The sequence below is a fragment of the Lepidochelys kempii genome, chromosome 26, assembly GCF_965140265.1.
Source record: "Lepidochelys kempii isolate rLepKem1 chromosome 26, rLepKem1.hap2, whole genome shotgun sequence".
Taxonomy (NCBI): domain Eukaryota; kingdom Metazoa; phylum Chordata; order Testudines; family Cheloniidae; genus Lepidochelys; species Lepidochelys kempii.
Window position 1 is genome coordinate 1,626,138 of NC_133281.1, and position 24,678 is coordinate 1,650,815.

Below are 24,678 nucleotides of genomic sequence, written 5' to 3' on the forward strand. Positions count from 1 at the left end.
CTCTGCACTGAGTGTTCAGTCTCCACACTGCCTAGAGAAAGGCGTTTTACCTTCTCCTTGCCCATCACTGGATAGGGCCAGTAATAGTTAATAAATAATGCTAATACTTCCCTTGTTGAAGGATGCTATTCTTTGCAATTGATTTTTATTTATTTTATTGTGCAGGAGATTTGCACTGAGCCAGGTAAACCCTCCCCAAGCCCTAAAGACATGACCACAGGAAGTTATGAAAAAGAAACGTTTCAGAGTAGCAGCCTGTAGTAGTAGACTAAGTAGTAGACTAGTAGTAGACTAGACAGAGTAGTCTGTATCTGCAAAAAGAACAGGAGTACGTGTGGCACCTTAGAGACTAACCAATTTATTTGAGCATAAGCTTTCGTGAGCTACAGCTCACTTCATCGGATGCATACTGTGGAAAATACAGTGGGGAGATTTATATACATAGAGAACATGAAACAATGAGTGTTACCATACACACTGTAACGAGAATGATCAGGTAAGGTGAGCTGTTACCAGCAGGAGTGTGTGTGTGTGTGTGTGTGTGTGTGTGTGTGTGTGTGTGTGTGTGTGTGTGTGAACCTTTTGTAGTGATAATCAAGGTGAGCCATTTCCAGCAGTTGACAAGAACTTGTTGAAAGAATCTGTTAGTCTCTAAGGTGCCACCAGTACTCCTTTTCTTTTTATGAAAAAGGAAGTTAGGTTTTGAGTCCCTGGGCTCCTGGAGGCCTCTGTGAAGCTATTGTCTCCTGCCCTTGGAGCCACTCCTTCAGTATACGCTGCCTGCCTCACTACTTTACAAAGACTAGTCACATGGGGAGACATCCCCCCAGGGGAAAGATTCACCTGCAGGACAAAAACCACATTTGTCTCTACAATGTATGGATCCAGGAGAAGAGCCCCCTAACCCAGTGGTTCTCAAGCAGGGGTATGCATACCCCTGGGGGTCCATCCACTCAGCTAGATATTTCCCTAGTTTGACAACAGGCTACATAAAAAACCCTAGAAAAGCCAGTACAAACTAAAATTTCATACAGACCATGCCTGGTTTATCCTGCTCTATATACGATACACTGCAATGTAAGGACAATAGTTCTATTCCAATTGATCTATTTCATAATCACATGGTATAATTGCAGTAACAGTGTGCCGTGGAACTTTTGTTTTTTAACGTCTGATTTTGTTTTTAAGTGAGGCGAACCTTGGGATAGGCAAATCCAGCCTCCTGAAAGGGGTACAGTTGTCTGAAAAAACTGAGAGCCTCTGGCCTCACCAACACATTGATTTCATACCCTTTTACGTCATCCAAACACACTGGAAGTTGACATGCCATGGGAGCAAGCACAGACACACACCTGCAGTACCACCGCCGTCTCCCTTTCTCATTCCTTTGCACACAGCCCATCGCAAGGCTAAGCTCTCTGATGAATAAGGTCTGAGAGAGGTGAACACGAGTCAGACAAGGGAACTCAAAAGGTAGGAAGGAGCCTGCATGCCATGGAGAGAAGAGGGATTGGAGAATGCTAACAAACAATAGAAACAAATAAAGAAAACAGAAGAGAGTACTTACAACAGAAAACAGAGAAATTTCACTTGTTCAGTAGTCCTGATGCATCAAATAATAGACAGGAAAGAGACAGACAGATGGAGAAAAAAAAAAGCACATGAAAAGACCTGGATATTATCTCTCATTTGAATAAATGTAAAGAGTTGCACAGTTCTCTTTCTTGGGGAGGAGCATGCAGACAGGAGACAGTCCAATTCAGTGTTTATTATTATTGGAGAAGAAATGAACATTCATGCAAAAATCCAAAACCCCAGGGACCCAGGTGCCTGGAGCAGCCTACTCTGCTCCTAAATAAGGAAGAGATGGAACCTGAAACTTTAAGTGATATTCCATTGTCTGCTAACTCTTAACCACTTCAGAGTCAAACACAGACGAGCACAGGAGTTTAACAGATCCACATAGATTCCTTCCAAGATATTTCTGAAAGATGTCAGAGAGACCAGGTCATTCAGGTTTGCCAGGTTTTCTCCATTCTCTCTCAGTTAAAATCCATCCTCCAGGTTTCCCCCCTCACTAAAAATTTCACCTGGACAACATGTGAGCAGAATGGCAGCTTGTTTCATTTTTAATGTCAATTCAAGCACAAACTGTGTGCTTCCTACACTTCCCCATTTAACCTGTTTCCTGCCTCTCCTTTCGCTGCTGGTTCCACCTGTCCCTTTGGCCATGTGAATGTCAGTTAATAATTACAAGAAAAAGGCCCAAATATTTAGTGGGAAATGACTCTCTTACACAATAATCCTTTCTGCCTTCCTGCCTGTTCACAGGCTACATATTGGGGTTATATCAAAAGATTAAACAGTATTGCGACATTTTGTTTCTGGTGTTTTGTATGTTGCAACTTCAAACTCTGGGGCTCAAGTCACCTGGAGACATCAAGAAGGCCCAGACCCTGCTCGGAAGAAACCTGAGACACAACAGGTGAAAGGCTTACAGTGACATATGCACTCCCAGAGAGTGGATACAATTCAGCCTGCATTCCCAGTTGGCACTGTGAAACCTCAGTACTTACATGACCATTTTAAATAGCATGCTTTAAGAACTAAATATGTATTTAAAGAATCCCACATGTACATGTACCAAAATAGTCCTGCAAGGGAAGGCAAACTGCATATGCTATCTGGGCAGATGTGATACAGCCAACAGAACAAATGGCCTGACTGTTTAACCGTACTTCTCTTCATTAGCTATGAAAGAGGAAGTTCCAGGAAGACCTGAAAACAGTTTTAGCAATACGTGATGAAACAGACATCCATTTGCATTGAGTGGAAGAACTACAGATCCCGCGGTGCACCCGCAGTTGGAAAGCCCCTTTTTGCCCAACCCGCAAAACAAATCCTGAATGTGAATAAACCATTTAACAGCAGGTGATTTTAAACTTCATACACTGGAACCTCAACCACCTGTTCTCTCTACCACGCCAGGATCACAGGTGATTCTTGCGACCAGGTCCCACTAAGAGTTGTTACTTGCTATGCAGCACTAGCTGGTAGCTGAGTCTCTAGGCTACTTGGCTGTTGTGACTAACACATGCACTGCTGAGTGTATTTGGCTTTCTCATCCTGTCAATTCATGAAGAACCACTGGATGAGAAAAAAAAAGAAAAGATACAGCACCTTTGTGCAAATACAACAGGGCAGGAACAAAATGTAGAATCTGGCTGCCTGCCGTAGGTGTCTATCTTGCAGCTCATTCACCAGCAAGACTAGCTTAGATGAGAACAACGTGGCAGGAAACGAACATTGCTGCAATTACTCCCAAGGCATCTGGGAAACAAACAAGCAGGCTGCCATCCCACAAAGCAAACCTCCGGCTGCCTGACCCCACAGAGAGCACAAAAAGCAGCAAACCCAGCACGCGGCATCACTCACGTTATCAAGCGTGACTTGGCCTTCTTTGGAGAGGCTTTGCCTATCGTCAGCTCCTCGCCCTGAACCTCCAGGGTCTGAGACTCCAGGATTTCATTGAGATTGTTATCAGCTGTGGGGCAGGAGTCAGCAGCTGTGCTAGCTAAGCTCTTGGTGGGTTTAAAAGGATCCACTGAGTCAAAGTTGTTGGGGTCAAAATGATAGGAAGCCTTTGGGAGGGGTGGGGAGTTCTGCAAGTTCGAGCTGCTGCCAAAAGGGTTGAAGTTAGGATCATCCCACTGACTGGGATCCACCGGGTACAAGGCTTTGGGGAGAGGCACCTCTGCTGAAGCCTCTTCCGGGCCATCAGCACTCGTAGGTTTGTTACCAGCTTCTCTTTGTCGTCTCGGAGTTAGTTTGCTGGCAGGTTTCCTGCCGATTTTCTTGGGCAGGGCTTTCTTGACCTCTCCGTTCTCCGCCCCATCTGTAAAATCAAATTCCAGCTTCAGAGCATGGCCCCTGGACTCCTCAGCCAACTCCACCCCCGAATCATTGGTATCACTGTTTGAAGCCATGAAGGTTTGCTGAGCTGCAGGAGGAGAGTTTTGTATTTTGGAACCTCCCATCACAAAGGGATTTATTTTCTCATCATACTCAGCTAGATTGAACTGGTAAGATGCTTTGGGGACAGGGATGCCCTCCGTGACGGTTTCCGTTTCTGAGGTCTCTCCAGCTGTTTTCTTCCTAAGGGAAGATGGTTTCACTTTCTTGAGCTTGCTCTTGCTTGGCACTGACTCCAGGGCAAAAGTTTCAGCCTTTGGCTCAGCATCAGCCAACCCTTCGAGAGTGACAACCATGTCTTCTTCTGACATCACCCACGCTTGGGTAGCTGTGGGTACATTGGATGACAAAGTCTGGTCTGGAGCCGACACTACTGAAGATGGAGAATCAGTTTCTTTTGTGAGTGCTGAAGAAATACCCAAAGGCGGCTCTGTTTCTGGTGCAACTCGTGTCACGGATGAATCTTCATCAAGTTTGCAGTCAGTTTCTGCTTTAGAATTCTTGTCACCTTGATGAACTGCAAGAGGCGATTGCACCTCATCCTCGGAGTGCTTCTGGGGTACATATGTCTCAGAAATTTCAGCTACCAGCTGTTCATCATCTTCACGTAATTCTAAAATAGATAAAAGCAGCTATTAAAACCATGCCTGCTCTACAGCATTCTAGCATATTCTGCACCTAGACATCAGCTGAATGGGTTATGGATTGGCTTCCCTACGATCTTCCTCTTCTCAAAGCTGCTCCAAGATTCACAGACACAAAGATCAATGTATGTATTTAGATTTATAATTTATCCCCAGCTGCAGATACGTTCTGTAGAGTTTAAAGTACACAATCCAGAATCTGAAGGTCACCATATGAGAGAGAATGCCCACACACAGACCATAGCTACTCACCTACCAACAAACCTATAACGTCCTCTCCCTATGACCCACTACCACCCTAATGCCCAAGAAGAAAGATTGGCTTTGCAACTTGATTGGAAAGTCAACAAGTCTGAGTTGCAGAGGACCCCTAGCTAGGACTGGTCAGATAGTGTTGATTGCGACTCCCAAGTATAAAATCTAGGTTGTAAATGTAGAATAAAACAACAAAATGCATTATTGCCCACCGAGATGGGAAGTAAAAAAGACAAATCAGTCTAAAGCAACCACAACTTGAGAAAACAACCTAGAAGTTCATTTGAAATAACATAATTTTACTTTATTTCACAGATAGCGGCAAAAGGGGCAGGTCTCTGGGAGGGGCAGGTGATGTTGGGATAAGTGTTAGTACAGATATTGTTATATTTTGTCATTGAGCTAATATGTGACAGGGAATTTTTTCAAGTCCTGCTACAAATGCGCACCTTGTGCCACGCTGTTATTCCACAGCCCTAGCTTGACACCGATGAAGTGGCTTGTTCAAAAGAACGTGAGTAGGAGCAGCTATGTAATTTGCCATTTGGACACAGCCAGTTAACAATGCTACCAGCAGCCGTCTCATAAGCTCCAGGCCTTTTCCCACATCTTTACTTCCCATCCCAATGAAGGGAAGTGTCCTGTCAGCCGAAGAGGAGTATACTGCCTTCAGCCTCAGCACCATTTCACCCAAGTCCGTGGGATTTACACGAAGGCTGGTTACACTGTTCCAGTGTTCAACGATATCTGCTTGAAGGCCCCATTTCATTGCCAAAAAGCTGTCTCGTGGCCTCAGTGTAAGAAAATTAGTCTCGGGGTTTAAAGGACAAATTACAGGCTGCAGCCTGAGTTGCAGGGGCAGCTGTGCAGAGACGGACGGTGCTATGGTGATTTGACTGCGAGTGCACATCTGGGTGTCCATACTTCACCGAAAGGAGGGGGGGTTAACTGCAGGTAGTGTATGTACACAGTTATTTACTTTTGTACAGTTCCACTTTGAGCAGTAAATGAGTTAGGCACCCAATTCCCTATGCCCCTTTGAAAGCCTCAACCTCGTGTCTCTCCTCTAAGGCAGCCTTTGTTGGGTGAATGCAGATTTCAGGCAAAAAAACAAAAACAACAAAACAAACAAAAAACAACCCGAGGAAAGAGAGCACCCTAAAGTCTGTAACATAAACTCAGTTTTTGCAGTGCAGTCTGTGCACACCCAGCCCACAAAAGCACCGTGTAACTTTCGTGCTGGGTTGGTCTCACGATATTCAGCTGAGATATTCTGAGTAAGTTTCCCAGGCCTGAAGAAGAGCTCGGTGTAAGCTCGGAAGCTTGTCTCTCTCGCCAACAGAGATCAGTCCAATAAAAGATCTTACCTCCCCCACCTTGCCTGCATTTCAGCATTCCTGCAGGTGAAGGTGCTGTTCACGGCAGCCAGGTTGAGCCTTGAGATGATGGTCCCAACTTTAACAACTCCCATGGATTCCAGTCCTCTCTCGGCTCTACAGACACTCCTAAAAGTATCCTGCGAACTTACAGGGAAGCTCTGAACATGATGCAGACCAAGGAAAATCCCTTTGTCTGTAGGTCTCTAATCTCCAGCAATGACCAGTGTGTAACCACTACACCCGCCTTCCTGCAGAGTGAACGGTGCTATGCAACTCCCCCGCCCACTCCAGCACACGGAAAAGCCACGAGGCCTGAATTTGTCACAGTGTCGCCAGCAAGGGGGATGCTTGTTTAGGTGAGGCACCACCCGCCCTGAGTAAGGGTGGCTGGATCAGGCACACAGTAAGCACTGAAAGGTTTCCTAAGGACTCGTATGCTGAGCCCCACGGCGAAGGAGCTGGTCTGACAACAGCTCTGCTCACTTCTGACATCCCTGCGTTTGCTCTCCAGAAACTGTCTTATTAATTCTGACAAGCACAGCAACCACTTGGGGGCTCATCAGCCACCAAAGAGCCCTCCTGTTGCGTAACGCTCCTGAGATCAGTGTGGTGATGCTGTGCCCCTTCTGGGGGGGGCTGATCCAAACCAGGAAGCCAAGCTAAGCTGAATTGTCTTAACCTTTCACGTGCTGTCATTTATTTTATGCTCCCATTCCCCTTTGAAGGATTCTCTATCTTCTTGATCGTCATCTTCCTGGGAACTGGCTGTGATCTCAGAAACACGGGGCAGTCCCCTAACAAGTCAGGTACTGGGGAAGGTGATTATCTGAAGACAGTTTTTGCAAATATTAAAATGCTGTGTCTGAATCAGCAAAGGAGACGTGATCAGTCAGTAGGTTCTCCAGTTAGTATTTTAAACGTCTGCTATAGCTGGTTCTCTTTTGTTTACCCAAAATACATGGCTCACGTCACCGAGATGTATAAATGTGAGACGCCACAGTGCAGTGAAAGCAGACAAGCGTATATGCTTGAGGGGAAAAAATACAGAAAGCAGGGTCTGTTAGAAGAACAGAGGGTGTGTTCAAAATGATAGATTTAGCTCACAACCAACCAACCCAGGAATATCTCTGAGTTTTTCTAGAAGATTCTCTCTCCCCATCCCTGGAATGTTGCCTAATCTCATTCTCATGGCAGCTAGCCCCCTCTGCAGAAATCCTGTCTACGTGTTCATATCATGCTCAACACTATGCTATCCGAGACCCTTAATCATGGATCCTGACCCACGATTTAATCACTGCCGGCCACAACTACTGCAGTTCCCTCCCTCCGTTAGTCTTCCTAAATCCTTTACTTTTTAACCTTTTCCTCTCTTTCAGGGGATCCTCAACTGCTCAGACACCTTGAAAACGACAGCCGTCAAGTGTCTAAGCGCAGAAGGGACCATACTGCTGTGAGCTGGGCTGGGAAGGAGGGAGCAGGGAGGGAGAAATGCCCTGGGTAATGAAATAATGTAATGAAAGCCCATCCTCAACTCTTCTGCATGCCTCTTGCATTTTGGCAAGGGGCATTTGGCCAGATTTCCCAGTACTCAGCACCCATAATTGAAGTCAGAGTTTTGAGTGCTCATCTCCCATTGTAACCCCTACCCCAAATGTCCCGGATGCCTCTGAAAAATCTGTCCTTGGCTGTGGTGTGCAGAGCTTGTCTGAAAATCTGTAATAGCACAGGAGACTTCAAGGCACAGCGCTAGTCCTGGGAAGCCCCTTTTCTACAGCCAGTACAATGGCCTATGATTTGGTCTCTGACCAGCCCGTGTAAGTGCATCATGTCTGAAATAATGCAACTGTTAATACACTTTCACAAGGGGGATATGAATTATGGTAGGCAGGGCAGCCCACCTGACCTGCTAAACACCAAAGCACTCATCTTCGTAAGGACTTTATGTCTATCAAAGTGAGTTTGTTACTGTTCCATATTTTCTGGCTACCGAGTGCATTATGGATCAGCAAAAGAAGATAAACATGGAGCAGAGAAATATCCACATTCCTGCACTAATCCAGGATGCTGAACCAAGCCTGACTCAGCTGGTGGCTTCTGATTTGCATAATTGATCCTCAATATGCTAAAAACCATGGAAATGAAGCATGAAGGACGGTCTGCACCCCAGGCTGGGGAGGGAATGTTCTCCGCTAGAAACTACCTTCCTGCCCCTGTGAAATATATTACCAAACACAACCACAATGAGACGACCTTTGTGAAGCCGTGACTGTGTAGCTCTTCAAGCCAGCACTGGGGAGGGTCTTCCTCCCACTTGTTAACAGGATAACCCTTGTTAAAGCCCACAGTACTTTACTATGCCTGTTGTACGATACAGTGTTTCAGGCTACTGCTGTGGTACCTGTTCCTAAGGGATGATCTGATCCTGAAATTAAAGGGACACAGGACAGCCACATTGTATACCCTGGGGCAGTGCATTCTCCTCGTAGCTAGTGTGCTGACAGCCATAAACTTAAATCAGTCTAAATTCATCTACCTTGAGTAACTAAAAGAACATGCTACTCCATTTCCACGGAGGTCGCCTCTCTGACCTCTGCTGTGACCCACCCCCCCGTGTGAGAGTCGCATGCGGGTTTGGGCTCTGCGTATGAAGGACACTTTGGTTACCATTATTTTGAGCTTGGATGTTGAGATTGGCTGGGCTCTCTCATAAGAAATACTGGTGAACTGACTCTTCTGGGAAGGCACCTTGATTTTGTAATTTGCTCCCTACTGATGCCCGCCAGAGTCCAGACTTGCTCACCCTGCAGGCTGTGGCAGAGCCCACCTTTTCCCCACGCACGTGGGGAGCTGGGTTATACTGGAAACAGGAGGTGTGCATTAAGGACATTGACGGGCTTGCGGCAAATTCCAAATGGCAAGAGATGATCACCGCAAGGCACTGATCGTCTGGGTGGAGGACTGTCTTAACTTGATGGGAGGGACAGCGGTCACTAAAACCTAAACAACTGCAGAAACAAACGAATGCAGGGCTGGGGTCAGAGTCCCCAGCAATCGCAGGGCAACAGGGGATGCAGTGCTGGGTCTGGGGAACACCCCATGTAATAGAGAAAAGCCAGTGGGGCAGTAAAGAGCCACCTTATCTATGCAGTCAAAATCCCCTCTTCACAGTCCCCGAATGCGCATGCCACCCTGCCTCTGAGGTAATCCTGGATTCCAGCTGCGTGGTCTGGCTACCTTGTTAATACCCCGCAGGGGACAGCGGGTATTGGCTGTCTACAGTAAGGCGGCAGACGATCCTTGTACACACAGCACGTACCCCCTCAGCTGTGTGAGGCCTGCAAAGGCAGAGTATGGCTCGGGGCCCTTCAGAACTTGCCCACTCTGACAACAGCTTTGACTCTCACCCTGCTCCTCTCCACCGTGTGTCTGAGGGGGTGTGAGGCTCCGTGCTGATTATGTGATAAGATTATTATACACGCCATCGGTTTTCCCACATCATGGCCAGGCTGTACACAGCCCACAGTCCCCTGGTGGATCCTAGGCCCAGCCAAACTGCCTCGGGGTGTGCTGGCTTATCCACAAAGCCCTGTAGCTGGGAGGAGGCTGGGATGGGTAACCATTGCTCACCCAAACAGCGCTGTGTAAGCACAGGGAGCCCGGGAGTTTGCAAATGCCCCTCGCCACAAGTGTCAAACAGCAACATTATCTCAAGCGTGGGGGCAGTTTGCTGCCATGAGCCATCGGGAAGGCCATTCACCATGGCGGGTTCCCCTGCGCAGGATGCATACAGGCGTACTGTTCTGTAGGGTGTTGGCTGCATAGTTCAAATTCCCCTGTGTAGCCAGTTCATGGCCAGAGCTCACCTCCTCCCGCCCAGGGGCCCACCCTCTGCAGAGAATCAGTCAGAGGCCAGGGGAGAGGATTAGCCTAAAGAGTTTTGAAATGAGAAGATGTTCCAACAACAACAAAGCCCAGCAGCCCCGATCCAGGCACTGCTCAGTGCAAGAGACCTCTGCTAAGCTCCCAGCACCAGCCAGTTTCTCTGTTCTGTTTCCATTGATTTGATCTGGGGCAGGGGAGGGAATAAAAAACTAGTCTCCCAACACTTCATACCTGGCTGTGCAAACTGGGCCAAATTCATCCCTCTGGCTTTACTAGCCACTATGCAAACCCACTGCAGCCTAATCTGCCTACCCAGTGGACAGCTCCTCCCCCAACCTGGCAGCTGCTCTTCCTCCTCCCTGCATTTCCTTTGACTCCAACGTGCTGGCTGATCAGTGGCCAGAAGAATGACATGCGTTTTTTACGAACAATTACACAGGATGCAAAATGCAAGTGACCCACAGGGCCTTCCCTGCACTCCGGAGAAGAGTCTCTGCAGCAGCAGACGCACGTTCCTGGCAGTCCGTCTACCCACACCTCTCCCCCCCCACCCCCAGCTAGCCGGGAATGAGCCATCCCAATTGCTGCAGTAAATGCAAGCTATGCCTTTAGGGAATGCTTTCCAGCACTGCCCGTGCATGGAACAGGGATGGCGCGTGCTGCTCTGCTCCTGACTCGGAGGCGCCTCAGAGGCCTGGGTGTGCATTTACATTCCGATGAAGTGAGCTGTAGCTCACGAAAGCTCATGCTCAAATAAATTGGTTAGTCTCTAAGGTGCCACAAGTATTCCTTTTCTTTTTGCGGATACAGACTAACACGGCTGCTACTCTGAAACATTCCAAAGAGAGTCTCTTCTGCTGCACAGCCAGCCCCACGCCGCGGCCGCGTGAGTCATGTTTGGAGAATGTGCGTGTGGGCTGTGCAAAGCCCACCACGCTCCCCGTCCCTCACGTGGGCACAGCAGAAGAGCCCCAGTGCGGCACACTCAGCCGATGCTCCTCTAAGCCCAGCTGCTTCACCAGCCCGACTGCGTCGTGCTGGTTTGTATTTAAACTCTACCAAACGCTCCAAAGTGACTTGGAAGGAAACAATTTTACGATTGACTCCCACGTGAGCCAGGTGGCGGCGAACACTGACCCGCTGAATGCGGCCAGACCATGACTCCTTGGGGCAACTCTTCGTGCTGGCTCCTTTGAACGTGAAAAGGGCACCCTAACTCTTCTGTACAGCACATCAGAGCCACGGCCATTCCCCGCAGCCCCAGAGTGGAAACAGGCCATGCCATTCCCTGTGGCTCTGGAATCCACTGCAGGCCTGGTCACTTTCACATTGCAAGGCAAGATGAATTGTTTTGTTCAGGCTTTTCACCCACTGTAGATGGTGAAGCCTCCTGCGGCAGTCAGACCCACAGCTCGGGAGAAAGGCTAGTTTTGGGATTGAGGCATGGAGCTGAAATCCAGGAGATGTGGGGCCGGACTCTCCACTGCCCTGCACCTTGGAAACTGGTTGCAGAATGCTGCCATTCTGACTTGAGACCATTCCATACCCCCACTGCACTGGTGCAAATCACTGCACAAGGTGCTGGGCAGTGGAGAACTGGGCCCCTGCGGTTTATCTCCAGCTCTGCCATTGACTTCCTCCGTGACCTCCGGCAATTCATTTCCACTCTCGGAGCCTCAGCTTTACCATCTGCAAAACGCAGCCCCGATACTCCCCTAGCTCAGGGGCATAAGGGCTGGAACAGTTTGTATAGTGGGCCATTGAACCAAACTGTAAACCCTGTATATGATGGGAACCACTTCAAGCCAGGGGGTGCTACCACACTCCCAGCACCCCTAGTTCCAGCACCCACGATCACTCAGACGGTGAGGCTTAATGCATTGGGGTTTGGCAAAGCACTCTGAGGCCCCCGCGATGGAAGGTGATATCGAACTGTAAAGCGTTTTGTAAAGCAGGGTTTCCCCACCTTTTTGATACCAGGGACCCGCTTGCTGCCTTCCTAAACGGTGTCAGAGAGACTGGTGCCAGTCCATGGACCGGCCGTTGGGAGACACTGATGTAAAGGATTGGCTGTGGGGGTGATGAATGCTGTGCACATGCCTAGCAAGGCCATGGCAGTGGTCCTGTCAGGGTAATTGGTTTGCAGGAGGGAACTGGTGAGCAGGTTCCCTGTTTTATACTCTCTTGAACAGAATGTACAGAGGGCACTGCAGTGGTGGCCACCTTATACACACATATAATAACACTAGTACCCGCTGGTCTAGGGAATGAAATACACCTACTGACTAACCCAAGCACAGCCCGAACATCCTATCCTCTGCCCTGTCCAAATGAGTCCATAAAAACTGGCAGCAGCAACACGCTGCAAAGACCTTGTTCCCTTTTTATTCTACACATTCCAGCCAAATGAACCAGCAATGATTCCCCACAGCCCTGCATGCCAAGTGCCTAGCAGAACAACCCTTTACTATCTATAGCCTTTACATTTGACTCATTCTTTGTGTGCTCCATGTATCACACATGTCCCTCTTCTTTGGCTGGGCTCAGACACAGAGCGAGCACAGGATATTTGGACTGCAGACTCAGCTCATACTTTTAAAGCTAGACTTTTCTCTGCTGTTTTTTCACTGTTGTTTAACAGACACTGGTCTGTTTTGAGTCTATTTTGCTGTTAAGCATTAGGATACTTGTGAATGGTGCTTTACAAACCAACCAGTGATAATGCTGTTAATATACAGTATAACATGAGCTTGAATCACGGGTAACAGAAGTAAATGCTGGTGAGAGCTGCTACAATCCAGGATCTGTTTTTAGTCCTTCTGCTTAATTCCTTGTGAAAAATAACTCTCTAGCAGAGAGGGAGGAGGTGTCTTTAGAGAGAATAGGGCAGAATTAGGGTCTCTCTAGTCCTGGATGATAAAGAAAAAGAGTTAAGAAAAGATTTTGTGCGGGAAGAGAGAATGAGCGCAGTGGCCTGGCCTGAAAGTGAGTGGGACGTTCTGTATCTCTGACTGTGAACATGCAGGGTGCAATGTATCTATCCTAGTTCGACTGTCTGTGCAACAGGCCTCCCCCGTTCAGTGCTTTTGTCCTTACAGGTTTCATAACCTAATTTTATTTCTACATACTGATGATATCACAATTTTATGTGGATAAATGAGTTTCTATTCCCACTAACGCATCTCAGTACTGGGAACGGCCGTGGCATGTCTGTGCATGCAGCTTTTACGGACAGCAGCCATTTCCCAAACACTCTGGGCACCCTGATCTTGCTATCCCCGATACCTCTGTTGTTTAAACACTGATAAGCAATCATTAAACTGGACTGATTCCTGATTATTGTATCGATGACAACTACCACAGCTCTTGAGCGCCAGGCCACTCGCATGCAGACTGTGCTAAGTACACTTCCCTCCCAGCCTCCCAGGGAACCAAGATGCATTGTTATGAGGAGGGTTTAATGTCTGCATTAGCCAAAGATCCAGTAGTCTTATATCCCAGGAAGTCGTCTGAGCATAGTACATGCATCATGAGAGGCCTCACTCCATCGTTTCAAGAGCCAAGTATGTCACAGAAACTTTGCTGGAGGGCAATGGATGAAGCCTCTTGGAAACACAGGCTATTTTTCAGCGGCAATGTTCAATGTTGCATCCGATGAAGTGAGCCGTAGCTCACGAAAGCTTATGCTCAAATAAATTGGTTAGTCTCTCAGGTGCCACGAGTCCTCCTGTTCTTTTTTGCAAATACAGACTAACACGGCTGCTACGCTGAACAATGTTCAATGTGATACTAAGAGCTTGTCCGGAGAGAGACAGTGACTGCTTCCACTGCCGCATACCTGTGCCTGTCTCACTCCACCAGCAGTTCCGAATTGCTCCCTGGCCAAGAGTTCCAGAGACCCGAGCCCAGGTGGCTGGAGTTGGGTTTGTGCTTTCTAATGGATCTATTTCATCTAGAGCCCGAGGCAGACACAGCGGGCAGCAGCTGAACTCAGCGGAGACTACATTCGTCCTGAATCGGTTCCCCAGCACCCTGCCCCGCTGATGTGATCTGCCAGTGTGAAACTGTCACGGACACTGAAGATAAAGAAAGGGACAAGCTTGCCAGGAGCCTTCCTTGCAAGGTGACCTTCCAACAAGACCTTGGTCTATGTGCCACCCATGAGGAGCTGGCTCTAGCAGCCAGTGTCAAAACCGCTCCTGTTTACCAGCAGCAGCACCGGTATGTCGCTCGCCCCTGACATTCAGCTGTCAGGGAATGAGAGCATAAACGCAACACGTCCTAGACAGTGCAGCTGGTTACCCTGCCTTCTCAGCAGCCCTAGCCCCATGCCCTGCAGTAGGGCCCAGGAACACTGCAGCCTTTGTCTGGGATACCATGAGGAGCCCGTTCATTTGCGCACTGAGTTTTGGCCTAGGCAGTAGTTTTCAGGAATAGTTCTTCCCAGGAAAATCAGGGGCAAAATGCAGTTCTCGGAGATATTTAACATGTTGAAGTGTCTCCCTGGAGACTTGTGCCATGTGCTTCCTTGAGCCAGAGTCTTTGTAGAGATGATCAGAAACCCGGCAAGGAAAATCTCCTGAGAAATCCCACCCTCTACGCCCCAGAACATCAGCCTACAAACGGAGTAACCTTTGGCTTTTCTAAAAAGCAAAGGATTGCCCTGCTAGCCCTTGGCAGTAAGAGTGGCCTCCCTGCCCGAACCTCTCCGCTGAGGCAAACAAACAGCACCTGCTGCCGGTCTAGCTGGACTAGCACTAGGGTCTCTGCCCCAGCAACAACAGGAGACCAGGTTCACTAACGATGGATGGTCCCTCTACTGAAAAGGCCTGGCAGCAGATCCCAGCGCTGACTGCATTCACCTGGTACTGTGGTCCGATGGTGGGCTGGAGTACAGGGCACATCACAGTAAGGAGCAGCTCCAACTCTTGAGCTCTGAAGTGAGTTGTAACTCATGATTAAATTTGTTAGTCTCTAAGGTGTCACAAGTCCTCCTGTTCTTATAGCCAAGAATGTTTCCACCAGTCTCAGCGCCCCACTGGCTGAAACAACAACCTAATGGAACAGAGGTAATCAGCTGCAACTCGAGGGAGGTAAATTACAAACCCAGCATAAACAGACTGAGCAATCAGCAAACGCCTGTGAGCGAAACACCAGGGCAACGAGTCCCTGTTGGGTGAAGAAGGGCAGAGACTAGATCAGGTCACCAAGCCAGCACTATGTGCCCAGTGAGAGTGGCTAGTCCCAATGTACGCTGTGTCCCCAGCTACCCTCTCACCCAGAGACACTGCACTGGGCTTTTCCTACCCTCCTGCATATGGCCTTGGAGGTCTACAAGTCACCATGCTCTGACATGATTCAATCACCTGCCCTGCAGATTGGATGGATGAGTAGGGTGCGGGGGGAGGTCCCACAGAATCCTTTTCATCGATAGCCTTCCACATTCTTTACAAAGCCACCACACTGCAACAAGAAGTAGATGTAGACACAGGAACTGACAACAGCACCCAGTCTGGGCACTAACCCTGGGGGCATTAACTCTGATTTCCACTTAGAAACTCAATCCGGGAGTGTGAAGGGCTAACAGGGCTGGCTAGCACTCAGCATTGTGCAGGGAGGGAGTGTGTGGGAGAGAGCAGATGACTGGAATGAGATATATGGTATCACTAACTGCATCATGGGATCCTGGTTGACTGCAGCCATAGAGACACGAGAACCTGACTGGGCAATGAAGCCCTTGGTTCTCTGCAGCTCTCACTGGCTGTTTCTTTAACAACGAGGATCAGAGATTTTAAGTTTCTAAAATTTTAACAGCGACCATACTGGGAAGAACTATGAAAAACTGTTAGTGCATGCAGGAGAGGTATGCACATTTCAACCCCTTCTAGGGCCAGCATTTTAACAGAGGTAAATTCAGATAGGATTCCTGGCATTCAGAACTAACATGGCTGTTACTCTTTTGCAGTATATTCAACCTACGGTTTTCTGTCAGAGCAGTGGATTCTGACTATTTCTGCACACAGTTTATATGCAGTACCATCCGCACAGCGTGAGGTTCCTTGTAGAGCTCTGCCAATGCCCTTCCATGTGGGCCGGTAGGTGCCCCTTCTGTCTCAGTGCGAATTCCCCAAGCCCCACCCCAGCTCTGCCAGTACACCTCAGCCATCACCTGGTTTTCTAGATCTGGGCTTACAATGCACAGCCTATCATGTCAGATTGTCCAGCTGTGGTTCTGTTACCTGGACACATGCCCAAGAGCAATTAAATTGAGACACCCAAATCCACTTAATCAATCAGTCCCAGATGTCCAGAGGTCAACTCCTGTTCATCTCCGCACTGTGCCACTGACATTATAAAATCCCCTTTACCCAGGCAACAAAATCTCAGCTTCAGACAGTAATGAGGAACGATTGAGGGATGAAACATCGCATCAGCTACTGTGAAAGAGGGCAGAGTTGTGCCATCACAAAGGGCCTGCCTGCTCTACAGCACCCATCAATCAGCTGACTGTCAAGTGACTCCCCGAGCCAACAAGAGACATATTTACCCCGGCAGGGTTTTCAGGAAGAAGTCAGGGAGGGCGCTTCGAAAAAGAAGAGTCTGAAAATACCCTTTGCTCCCTTCCATTAGACCGAGCAGCTTCTGGCTGCATGCTGTGGTCTCCACTGGGCCGCGGGAAAAAGCCTCAGCCCCTCGGGGTAACTCACAAAACCGGCTCTCTAGACATCTTTGCCATATTGCCACATTCCTGCTGGTTCTTTATCGCTGCTCCAGGGGTAGCGGGTGGGTGTGACCAACTATTGCAAAACAGCCTGATTATAACTGCGCACCGCGAGGGCGCAAGCTGGGGAATCGAACTGACTCAGTCACATGTCAGTGCAACCCTTGGCCCCTCAAAACTGTCCAATAAATCAACATTTCACTCAACTTAAAATGGCCCTTTGCAGCAGGTGCATAGCCCTGAGCATCTGCATTTAAACTATCCTGCCCAGGAACTGCAAACGCCCGGCAAGCATTATTCAAGAAAACAACTTCCCCTCCCCAGCCCCACCCTGTTTTCTGCATCCAAAGCAAAATAAAATGAGACCAGAAAAGATGCATGCCATCTCTTTACCTTGGGTCCTGGCCTCGGCCACATCCAATCCCAGCGATGGGTCACAGATCTCCTTTACAGGTGACCGGATTGGGGTTTCTGCTTCAGGGGTCTCAAAATTGCCTTCAGAATCCGAGCTGCCAAGGAGGGGAAAAGAATGAAGAATTACCACTTTCAAGGCTAGCTCTGAAGTGCTTCACAGACGTTCCCTAAATATCCAACCAGACTGGATTCCAGCTCCCAGGCGACCAGCAAATCAACCGATCCGCAGATGACATCCCATGGCTGGGAGTGATTCATTCCCAGCACACCATGCTAACGAATGGAAAAGGTAGAGGAGGTGAAACCATGTTACAGTCAATTCCCCTTGAAACTTCCCTTCCAGCCTCCCTCCCCCAGATGCCCATCTATCAGAGATTAGTCACATAGCACCATTACACTTTGGTCCCTTTTGCACAGATTGTTTTTACGTGAAAACACACACCAGCTATCTCAGCATGGGTCAGTGACCCCTGGGACATGGCACCTCCGACTGGAGTCCCTTCCTCTAAAGCTCCAGCTGGATGTTGGGAAGTTCAGAAAATAAGCCTTTACCTGCGTGTTTCATGTCTGCTAGCATTTGCACTGAGACGAGAGAGCGCCATGTCAGAGCAGCTGCCGGGGCCTGCAGGACTGCTCTGCCACAACTCCCTTCCCCTACCATTGCTGCATCTCCGTGGGACTAAGGGTGCCCGAAATCCACGACGCTGAACGTTTCCGAAAAGGAGCGCAGGTCCCAGGATGCTGGGAATTAATAATGCTAACGCTACACACTGTGTCTAGGGAGCCGAAGGGAAGGGCAGAATTAGCAAAGGCAGATGCAAATGCTGAACATTCAATGCACTGAATAGCCAACAAGCTCTTGAGGGAGAAGCTGACAAGCAGGGCAGATGCAGTACATGGGACTTCACCCAGCCACAGCAGAGCATGTTGTCCCTGGAAGGAGGCATCCTGCTATGAATGCCATTACACGTGCGAGTCAGCGGGGACTGGAGATTAACGGGACTGTGACAAGTTCAAAGGCCGAGTCCTCGCAGGGCAGGGATGCTGCATACTTGCCTGAAACTCAATGATTTGGTCTCTGCCTGCGAGTCGTCCTCCTCTATTTCTTGATCTGCCCCGCCATCCTCACCGTCACCAGCACCCCCCCCTCGCACAGCAGACCACGTCCACTTGGCCCACTGGACTGGGGAGAGGATCTGCCAGGGGCTAAACGCCATGAGAACAGCTTTCCCGGCTCCGGGCTTCTTTTCAAAATGGAGGGAAACGGTGACAAACGCCTGTAAATATTTCTAGCTGAGGCACGGATGTGGTTAAAAGTGAACCATCGGATCCCCGCTCTCGGCAGCTTCCTCCGGGGCAGGCTGCCTGCAGAGACGCTTCCAGATGCTGCGCGCCCCTGTCGCCGAGACTTAAACAGCGGCGCTGACTTGCATTTCCGAACAACGGCAACGGAAAGGAGCGACTTGTCCCAGGTTTCCAAGGCGCGGCACAAACCCGTGTCAGCAGAACCTGCTCCCCCGCCTCAGCCGCCTGCGCTCCATCTGAGCCCCCTGGCTGCTGGAATCAGCTGGCTGCCAGAGAGCAGCCTGCTCCTTCTCCAACGAGCCGCCCCCTCGGGCCGTACTACTCTGGCTGGCAGGGAGGATGCCTGGCTCTGCGCCTCCCACCCTCGCCGCCCGGGAAGCGCATTTCCCCTGCGGCTTGGAGACTGGTTGTGACCCATTTGCGGGGTGAAGCGAGCAGACTTCAGGCTTGCTAAGTTAAAAACACCAAGGGGAGAGGAGAATTCAGAGTAATTTCCCACCCCGCCATGCCATGGCAACAGAGCATCCGCTCTGGGAGTGAGGAACCACTGCCTTTGATTCTGTCACTGTTTATCCTCCCTCCGGCTCGCTCCAGCGCAGATCTCCTTAGGATCCCAGCTCTTCCAGGTACATGGTAGCTGCACTCAGAGCCCCCCCAGGGCACGTCGAGGAATCTCAGGCTCCTCTCACAGTGGCTCTATTTATCTGGGCACCCAGGGGGTCAGACGCAGTTTGAGGAGAGATGCTGCAGCCGATAGAGCTGCCTTGTATTTTTTCATGCTGTTGTTGAGATGAACTTTCATTCCCGCCCCCTGCTCCTCGCTTTCCCTTCTGCTTTTGCTGGGGTTTCTGTCGAGCAGGCGTTTCTGAAGCGAGGTGGCTGACTTGTTAACCATCAGATCCTCTGCATTTCTGACGGGTGGGGGGAGCAGCTGGGCTTCCCGGTTCTCTTTTCACCATGCGGCATGTTTGCAGCTTTGCAGTTCCGCTCTGATAGCATCTGACACCCATGTTGCAATGGTGTAGAATGAGTGCCCAAAGGCAGAGGAGGATTGGTCCCACGGAGCGGGATTCTCCTCTCACTCGCACCAGTCTAACTCCGCTGAAGTACACCTCGTTTACACCAGTGTGGGGCAGGTGACTCAGCCCCGGGCACTGTCTGTGTCCTGCCATGATGCAGCAGGAGCAAACTGATGAGCCCAGAGAGCCCTGCCACTCATCGCCAACACAGAGCACTTGTGGGCAAGGGAGTTTCCTCCTCTACCCAGACCTGTAGACACTGTGGGCAAACAGCACACCTGGCTTTATGGAGGCCACTCTCCCAGACAGGAGTCCCCACCCCCCACCTTCTGCAGGACATAAGGTTTCCCACCCCAGAGGCAGCACAGACCTCTGGGCCTGGTACAGCCACTGTGACTGCATGTCCTGCTCCAATGTGGGACCTCACTGGTTTTTTGAGACGCGATTGGCATTTTAACCACCTCTGGGCAGCATAACAACTACAGAGCCTCAGCAGGCTCTGCGTCTCTCGGACATGGCAAAGAAAACACGGTTCTGCTGCACAGGACTGTTAGGGTGGCCCACTTAAAAGAGGTGAAGGTGTCTGATATCTAAAGAGCACAATTCATCCCCCCACCCTCTTGCCAGCCACCAGACAGATACTGTCTCCCCCTTTGTACATGCCTAGTCATTGGGAATAGCAGTAGGGGCGAGGTCAGCCTGGCAGCTGTCTCTGGGCTTGCAAGATTACACGGGGTGCTGACCCTCAGCCATATGCCTGAGCACAGCCCCAGCCCTGCACTTGTTGGCCAAACAAAGAGAAGAGGGTATATTGGCCACGGGCTATTTCTGGGGTTCTGCACTGTGCCCAGAGGGAAAGAACAGCCTGGTGGTCTCACTATCCAAACCACCAGCATGCACTGTGCCACCTCTTCAGAAAGCAGACACTCCCCCCTCCACCCTAAAGGGTCACCAGCATGTGGGTAGAGCAGGGAGCTGGGCAGTGGTATCTGAACAGTAACTGGGGCAAACCCCTGCTCGAGACACTTTCCCGGGAAATTCTGGCTCCATTAGCTTGGGTTGATATTTGAGGCTTCTAAACCCTCCCTGGAGGAGCCTTCCCAGGGCAAACCATTTATTTATTAAAGAAAGGTGTTTTTAAAGAGCTCTCAGCCTCACCTTGTGATGTGACCAAATTCCCTGCAAAAATAAGCTCAGTCAGTAAACACTAGTCAGGTGATAACTCTCCATAAACAAATGCCTCCAAAGCAGTCCCTTGGGAATCTTCCCATAAAGCGGGATCAGGCTCTAAGAGTCATCAGAGCTTGGACAGACTGTCCTGAGTTCATTACTTCCCACGCATCAGCGAGAGGAGGACCAGGTTTCCGACACCTCCCGGATGCACAAAGTGCCTGGGTGGAATGCATAGGAATTTGGCAGCAGGTTTGTTACAAACGCTGGCGTTATCAGCTTTGAGCCAATTGCTGCTCAGACAATCTCAGCCTTCCAGAGCAGAATGTTTGCAGATGAAGATCCAAGCTCCGGGCTGAAATCTTTGCATTACCTTGGAGGGAAAAGGTTTGTGTTTCAGAGTTGACTTATCCACCTTCTTCCCCTGCCACTTCCAGAAACATTCTGGGCAAAAAGAAAAGGAGGACTTGTGGCACCTTAGAGACTAACCAATTTATTTGAGCATAAGCTTTCGTGAGCTACAGCTCACTTCATTGGATGCATACTATGGAAAGTGTAATCCGACGAAGTGAGCTTTAGCTCACGAAAGCTTATGCTCAAATAAATTGGTTAGTCTCTAAGGTGCCACAAGTCCTCCTTTTCTTTTTGCGAATACAGACTAACACAGCTGTTACTCTGAATTCTGGGCAAAGGGATGACAATTGGAACAAAAGCTGCGAAACTCAGCTCAGTGCAATGCACAGAAGTAATACTGGCCTTGAACAATTCTGCACAGTGTGCATGTGACAGGCCACAATCACAGACAGTGTGCAACTATTCTGTAAATTAGCAACTAATTGCAATCGTTAGGAATGCTTTCACATGAGCATAGGAATCGCGATACCAGATCAGACCAGTGGTGTGTCCAGTAGTGACTGTTTCTAACATTGGCCAGCATCAGATGTTCAAAGGAAGGTGCTGGAAACCCCACTGTGGAGAACTGTCAAATAACATCCCCAAAGCGGCCCCATTGTGCTAGGCACTCTGTGAGCATAGAGTAAAAGACAGTCCCTGCCCTGAAGAGTTTACACTCTAAATATACAAGACAAGCAAAGGATGGGAGGGGGAACAGAGGTGAAGGAACTTGTTCAAAGGCATGCAGCAAGGCCAGAAATAGAACCAGGTCTCCTGACTCGCAGTCCTGTGCCCTGTTCACTGGGCTACACTGCTTGAGCCTGAATAAATTTACCCTCCCAACACTCCTGTGATGTAGGACAGTGTAATTATCTGGCTACGGGCCACAGTGAAAGCTGAGGCAGGAGGACATTGCACTGCTAATAACTGCAGTGCCGATGTGGGAGGTGCTGCTTGGATGTGTAGAGAGCCGTGCAGGGTATATACCCTGTGGGGTCAGGTGTGCAGGGTGCTCGGCTCGCCTAAGCTGTGGCTCACCATCTACACAGCTATTTATAGCCTTGCTAGCTGAGCGTGCAGCTTCTGTTCTCTGCATGCTCCCTCGAGTGTTGACATACCAGAGGAGTTAAGTGACTTGTTCAAGGTCACACAGGAAATCAGTGGCAGATTCAAGAATAGAACCTAAGCACCCTGACTCTCAGCACCAGGCTTTAATGCCACTATCATCCTCCCTGCTGGCTGGTTGTGATCGGAATAGAAATCAGTTGGTTTCCCCTGTGGTGTGTGCACTTCTGGGCTGCAGAGTACATGCTGAGTTTTGGGGAAGATCTTTACAGAAGCTGATTTTGAGAGATGTGATGATGTTGCATTAATAGCCTTGTAGTGCTGCACACTATAATCTGAACACTGCCTCCCCTGCATCACTGTTTACCCAAGGACCTAGCTAGCGCGACTGCATTGCTGCATTTACAAATAGCACATGGCAACTCGGATTTTGCCAGTGGCTCTGATGAGAAAGATGACAATGCGAACAATGAAGAAGTAAAGATGGCCGGGCTGTCGGCAGTAGGAACACAAGTCCATCTCTGCTGCAAAGAGGAAGTATGTGGCTCAGCAAATTTCTATAAACCTCCACTTGTTGGACGGGGATCAGAGACATGTGAGCCAATCAGGAGGAGGAAATTAACAGCATCCTTCTATTGTGAAGGCTGCACAATCAGTACTGCCAAGAAAGGAGCCTCCTGTCACCACAGGAGAGGAAGCCGGCAGGGATGAGGGTGGTGAAACCAAACTGTAACACTTCAGAGGCACTGTAAGAGACATCAGGCAGGGGGACAAGCTTTGTACATGCAGTGCCTGAGGGCGTGAAGATACCAGGGATGGTTTACAAGCAGAGTCAGCATCCACTTGCCATTTATTTATGATAGACAATTAAGAAAACAACCCGAACCAACCCCAGCCTGTCAATAATGCTGGTGTACACAGAGCAACACCCAAGTGAAGGAGCACACAGCTAGAAGGAAACTGGATTTTGACATGCACCTTCAGCATCACCAACTGCCGAATGTTGCTCAGCACCATCAGCAGGTGTGATCCACCGGAGCAAAGAGAAGAGAGAATCTGCCGGTTTCAAAGGTGTCTTCCACAAGCCACTGAGCCCACGACGAGATCCGAGGGGACACAGGCAGTTTGCAGCCTGTGCCTGGCCTACCCATCGAGCAGCACCAGTGATTTTTATTCACTGTAATGCAGTATGCTACTGGACTAGGGCCTTAGGGTGCTAGGGGCTGTACAAATACATGGCAGCATTAGAAAGAGTGTGGTGATGCATAGCCTAGGATTACGCAGCACAAGTCTGCACCCGGGCTCACTCAGTGCCTCCATCTGGAGCTCCCCACTTCATAGGTGCATACCGAGCCGTCCTTACCTCCCGCATCACACCATCCAAGGTCTTATGGTGCCCTACCCTCCAGAGTTTGTCCCTGGCTATTTTCTGAAGGGAAGATCTTCAGGACTGTTGTGTCATAGCTACTATGCATGGCGAGATCAACGTCAGACTCCTCTTGCCTTTGGAGTTGAAGGAATAACTCCACTGCCACTCGTGATGCGTTGGTCAGAGCGAGCAGCATCCTGGTCAGCAGTGCGGGATCCATTCCTGCAGCCCGAGGAGGCAGGGCGCCCCGTACGCAAACCGTTGAAAAATGGTGCCAAACACGGACGGAAGCACCGGGATTGCTGGGATGAGAAGCAACGCACCACGGGGCTTTGGGACTGGACCCAGGATGCCCCGCAACCCCCTCCACCTTCCCACAAGTCTTCGCGGCGAAAGAGGTGCTCTGTGGGATAGCTGCCCAGAGTGCACCGCTCCAAATAGCACTGCACATGCCTCAAGCGTGAACACTCTGCTGTGCAAGGAGCTGTCAGTGTGCGCACACAACCGCAGTTTTCCTTTGGCGCGCTCTGAGCGGCGCTGTCCTGTCGGTGCTGTCACTCTGCCAGCGTAGGCAGGCCCTGAGAGCAGAGGTCAGCCCTGTCCTCACACTGTACCTGAGCCTTCTGCCGTGAAGTTTCCTGTGGGCTTCGGTGATGTGCCGAGCCCCAGGCAAGGCAGGGCAGAAGATTCGGATCACAGTCACTCTGATTCAGCCGTTCCTGCGCCCTGCTGGGTCCTGCAAACCAATGACTCTCCTGGCTAGCTTGGTTATTACTTTTAAATGAAGGTATAAAAACCAGAGGCTGTTTCCACCCAGCAGCAAAGCTCTGCGGAGGTTTAATATCCACCTATTTAAAGCTCAGCTCCCTGGCTCTCTCTGTTCACAGCCTCCTCACTTGGCACTTTGCTTCGCCAACTACTGTTAGAACAACTCTCTTATTTGTTCCTTCCACATTACAAACACTGAGCTCCATTCCCCCCAAGGTGCCCTGTCAATCGGGTCACTGCAAATGTAATTCCAGTGTCACTATTACTACATCGCTGTCTGCAAGGCTATCCTTTGGTGTCCGCTTTGAGGGAGGCAGAAAAG

General features: G+C 49.7%; 1 protein-coding gene across 6 annotated transcripts in view; it reads right to left on the reverse strand.

The window, feature by feature from the left end:
* TACC1 (transforming acidic coiled-coil containing protein 1) overlaps positions 1-24,678 on the reverse strand; it is a 150,939-nt gene that overhangs the window by 26,319 nt on the left and 99,942 nt on the right. For 4 of the 6 annotated variants that reach the window (XM_073324732.1, XM_073324730.1, XM_073324733.1 and 1 more), the window contains exons 2-3: positions 17,247-17,362; positions 3,436-4,585 (exon numbers count right to left, since the gene is read on the reverse strand). In XM_073324732.1, the coding sequence (XP_073180833.1) occupies positions 3,436-4,585; positions 17,247-17,362 (1,266 nt within the window). Of the gene's footprint in view, positions 1-3,435; positions 4,586-17,246; positions 17,363-18,323; positions 18,894-24,678 lie in introns of those variants that run through there. The other 2 variants (XM_073324729.1, XM_073324734.1) reach the window with 2 other exon arrangements.